Source organism: Oncorhynchus kisutch, linkage group LG6 (genome assembly GCF_002021735.2).
Source record: "Oncorhynchus kisutch isolate 150728-3 linkage group LG6, Okis_V2, whole genome shotgun sequence".
In the NCBI taxonomy this organism is placed as follows: Eukaryota; Metazoa; Chordata; class Actinopteri; order Salmoniformes; family Salmonidae; genus Oncorhynchus; species Oncorhynchus kisutch.
This window is the reverse complement of record NC_034179.2, coordinates 67,778,991-67,782,743: the sequence shown is the minus strand read 5'-3', so window position 1 is coordinate 67,782,743 and position 3,753 is coordinate 67,778,991. Positions and strand designations below refer to the sequence as shown.

Here is a 3,753-nt window from a genome sequence, read left to right as displayed (position 1 = left end):
GTCAGGCCAGGGTGTGACATGGGTTATTTATGTGGTGTGTTTTGTCTTGGGGTTTTTTGTAGGTCATGGGATTGTGGTTAGTGGGGTTGTCTAGAATAGTCTATGGCTGCCTGGAGTGGTTCTCAATCAGAGGCAGGTGTTTATCGTTGTCTCTGATTGGGAACCATATTTAGGCAGCCAGCATTGAGTGTTTCGTGGGTGATTGTTCCTGTCTCAGTGTTTGTTTGCACCAGATAAGGCTGTTTAGGTTTTCACGTAACGTTTATTGTTTTGTATTGTTCATGTTTATCTTTTATTAAACATGTATCGAAATAACCACGCTGCATTTTGGTCCGCCTCTCCTTCACCGGAAGAAAGCCTTAACAGTATCTTTTATACTGATAACAAGTTCAAACAGGTGCCATTAATACAGGTAACGCGTGGAGGACAGAGGAGCCTCTTAAAGAAGTTACAGGTCTGTGAGAGCCAGAAATCTTGCTTGTTTGTAGGTGACCAAATACTTATTTTCCACCATAATTTGCAAATAAATTCATATAAAATCCTACAATGTGATTTTCTGGATTTTTTTTCTCATTTTGTCTGTCATAGTTGAAGTGTACCTTTGATGAAAATTACAGGCCTCTCATCTTTTAAGTGGGAGAACTTGCACAATTGGTGGCTGACTAAATACTTTTTTGCCCCACTGTGTATGTAGGATTGCTTAACATCTACTTGCATCCCTAAACCCAACACTAGGTGACACCCGTACTTAGTAATCAGGCTAACACCAAGTTCCACCTTACCACTCACAACTGAAACTATTTCATGAAGTTGAATTAAATGGGCACAAATGAAATCATTCATGAAACCAAAGCAGAAATTTGTGAAAAAACAATAGTATAATTTTAGCCTGTTATGAAGACAAAGTAATTGAACAAACAAAGGATTTCAGATGTATATTTTTTTTTATTGCTGTTGCCTTCCAGATATGCACTGGATGTTTAGTGAGTCAGATAATAAGTTGTTGTATTTCCCTCAGTACACTCATGTACTGCATCAGCGGCGTGCATATGAAGAAGCTGAGGATTGGGTGGAGGAGACCACTTTCCCATCCACCACCTCTTCTACCACTGTGATGACCTTCCTGGTGCTGGTAGAGGAGGAGGAGACACTGTGGACCAAACAGAAAACACCAATGAGCACATAATCGACTGTACCCAACACAATATGGCAAGGTCTTACCTTGCAAGGTTTTGACATGATTCTACTGGTAGTGTACAAACTGGTGGGGCCACTGTTTTGCTTTTTAGAAAGTAAGTGAGTCTAGCCTGGAACCTGCTCAAAGTTTAGAATCAAAACACCCTTGATAGCCTAAGAATAACATTTGATAGACTAATAGAATAGGCTTGTTTGGCTCACCTTCTGGCCTCTCCGTCCAGCAGTCTCCTGTACTCAGCGATTTCCATCTCCAGCCTGGTCTTGATGTCCAGCAACATCTTGTATTCCTGGCCCTGGCGTTGCAAGTCAGCCCTGAGATTTACCAACTGTTCCTCCAAGCTAGACACCTGCATCTGATAACCCGACAGCTGCATGGAGAAACGGTTCTTTGTCTCTGCGAGGGTATTTTCTATGGATGATTTCTATTGGAGAGAAATGAAGAGTTAAACCAAACATCAGGAAGTAGTTGTGCAAATTTATTGATGGGTGGCAGACATTGAAACATTCTTGAACAGTCTTACCATGCTTATTTGTGATTGCAGTTCGATTTCAAGACTCTGCAGTGTGCGTTTGACTTCTGAGATTTCAGATCTGGACGTTTGGATAACTTCTGTGCTGATTGCGACCTCCTTATTCAGCGCCTCGGTCTGTGGAAAACACCATCCAAAATAATGTTTTTACATGAACAATTCAATTGATGGGACATTTTGGACATCGTGAACCTAAATTATGGAATAATTTTTATAATGACAAAAAGTATTACCTTGGCGTGGAACCAGCCCTCCAGTTCTCTGTTGTTCTTGGCAGCGACAGCCTCGTAGTGTTCGCGAATCTCAGCCATGACTTTGCTGAGGTCTTCCTGTGGTGCAGCATCAACCTCCACATGGACCTGGCCGGTCATCTGGGCACGCATCGACAACAGCTCCTGCAGAAGGACAATGAAACAGATTTAGGTCTGTAGGTCATCATCATGGTTCAGAAAGTGGTTCTAGATTTATTCAAATGTTTCTGGATTTAAATACATAGATTATGATGTATTACTTGCTCACAAATGTTGTACAGTAATGCCTGGCTGGATCTGTTATTTTAAGACCCGACACTATAGATAGGCTAGTATGGGAATCAGAACCCTACCTCCTCATGGTTTCTCTTGAGGTAGACCAACTCCTCTCTCAGCCCGTCAATCTGCATGCTCAGGTCCTTCTTGGACATATTCAGCTCTTCCAGAACACACCTCAGCCCAGCGATGTCTGCTTCCACTGACTGACGCATGGACAGCTCGGTCTCATACCTACATAATAAAACATACAATGATTTACAGTGTACCAGTGTGTCTCAACTTGCTCTGTAATCATTGAACCTGAGCTATTTCACGAAGTGAGCTTTTTTACATGACAGACGGCATCAATATTTTTATTTGTACACTAGACCGGAATCAGTCGGTCACTTTTCTGGTATTGAGTCAGTACTGGTATTCTGGTATTGAGACAATATTTGTCTGAGTGAGTGGACAAAAGATTTGCCAATTTGGTGAGTGAACTCACTTCATTCTGAAGTCTTCAGTGGCAAGCCTGGCATTGTCAATGCTTAGATGGACAGCACCATTCACACGGATGGCTTCCTGCATCTGAAAATAAAATGGATACTTTTTATTTTATTTTTTAAATTCTAAATAAAATACATAGTGCAAGTTTTTCAATATGTGGCATGAAATAAAAGTGTAACAGTACTGGCATACAAAAGCTTACCTTGGATTGGAGGTCTCTGATGATGACATGGAATGAACCATAGTCGCGAGCACTGGGGGAGGCCTTGGCCTCGAGGAACTGGCGGATCTTCAGCTCTAGCTCAGCGTTGGCCTTCTCCAAGGTGTGAACTTTCGCCAGGTAGGTGGCCAGACGGTCGTTCAGGTTCTGCATGCAGAACTTCTCGTTGCCGATGACATGGCTGTCACTTCCTCCACCAGACATACTGAAGCTGGAGCCTCCACCGAAGCCAGCACCACCACCGAGACTGCCACCACCAGCAGAGAAGGACCTGGAGGCTCTGGCACTGGAGATGCGCACCCCAGAGCCACCTGCACCCCCATACACGCTGCCGGCCCTAATGCCACTGATGTGGCTGCCTCCACCAGACATGGACATGGACATGCCACCACCACCAGACATGGACATACGCGAGGAACCCATAGATGAGCCCTTCATGGATCTGCTTGAGGAGGATCTGAAGCTGCTGCTGGAGAAGGACATGTTGATGGAGTCTGCTGATGTCTTACTGCTCTGGCTGGAGAGAAGTGAGTGCAGAGCAGTGGGTCTAAGCTCCTTTTATGCTGTGAGAGGAGAGGAGGACACAGACGACACTTGAACTCAATACAGTAATTACATACTTTAAAAGGGCACGCCGGGCATGCCAAAGTTGTTAGGACTCAAACCTGTTGAGCCTACAAAAGCAATTGTTGATTTTTTGAATGTCACCAATGCAAAGTCATAGAATTATAATTTTTGACTGTTGAGAAACAGATGACATTTGAAAGTAATCACTAACTGTAGAACTGGT

The 3,753-nt window shown here is 43.5% G+C and overlaps 1 protein-coding gene across 1 annotated transcript; it reads right to left on the bottom strand.

Annotated features, from left to right (window-relative positions):
• Window positions 1-930: 930 nt before the first annotated feature.
• Window positions 931-3,485, bottom strand: LOC109893268 (keratin, type I cytoskeletal 13). Its single transcript, XM_020486400.2, has 7 exons — window positions 2,946-3,485; window positions 2,742-2,824; window positions 2,332-2,488; window positions 1,961-2,122; window positions 1,719-1,844; window positions 1,399-1,619; window positions 931-1,150 (listed from the first exon to the last, which is right to left on the bottom strand). The coding sequence occupies exons 1-7, from the start codon at window positions 3,444-3,446 to the stop codon at window positions 1,036-1,038; spliced, it is 1,365 nt and encodes a 454-aa protein (XP_020341989.2). The 5' UTR covers window positions 3,447-3,485; the 3' UTR covers window positions 931-1,035.
• Window positions 3,486-3,753: the final 268 nt, after the last annotated feature.

Excerpts from the sequence above, each read along its gene's own strand:
- LOC109893268 (XM_020486400.2), bottom strand. The coding sequence starts at position 3,446 with ATGTCCTTCTCCAGCAGCAGCTTCAGATCCTCCTCAAGCAGATCCATG. Across the intron at positions 2,825-2,945 it reads TCAGAGACCTCCAATCCAAG|ATGCAGGAAGCCATCCGTGT; the intron begins GTAAGCTTTTGT and ends TTTTATTTTCAG. Across the intron at positions 1,845-1,960 it reads AGGGCTGGTTCCACGCCAAG|ACCGAGGCGCTGAATAAGGA; the intron begins GTAATACTTTTT and ends TGTTTTCCACAG.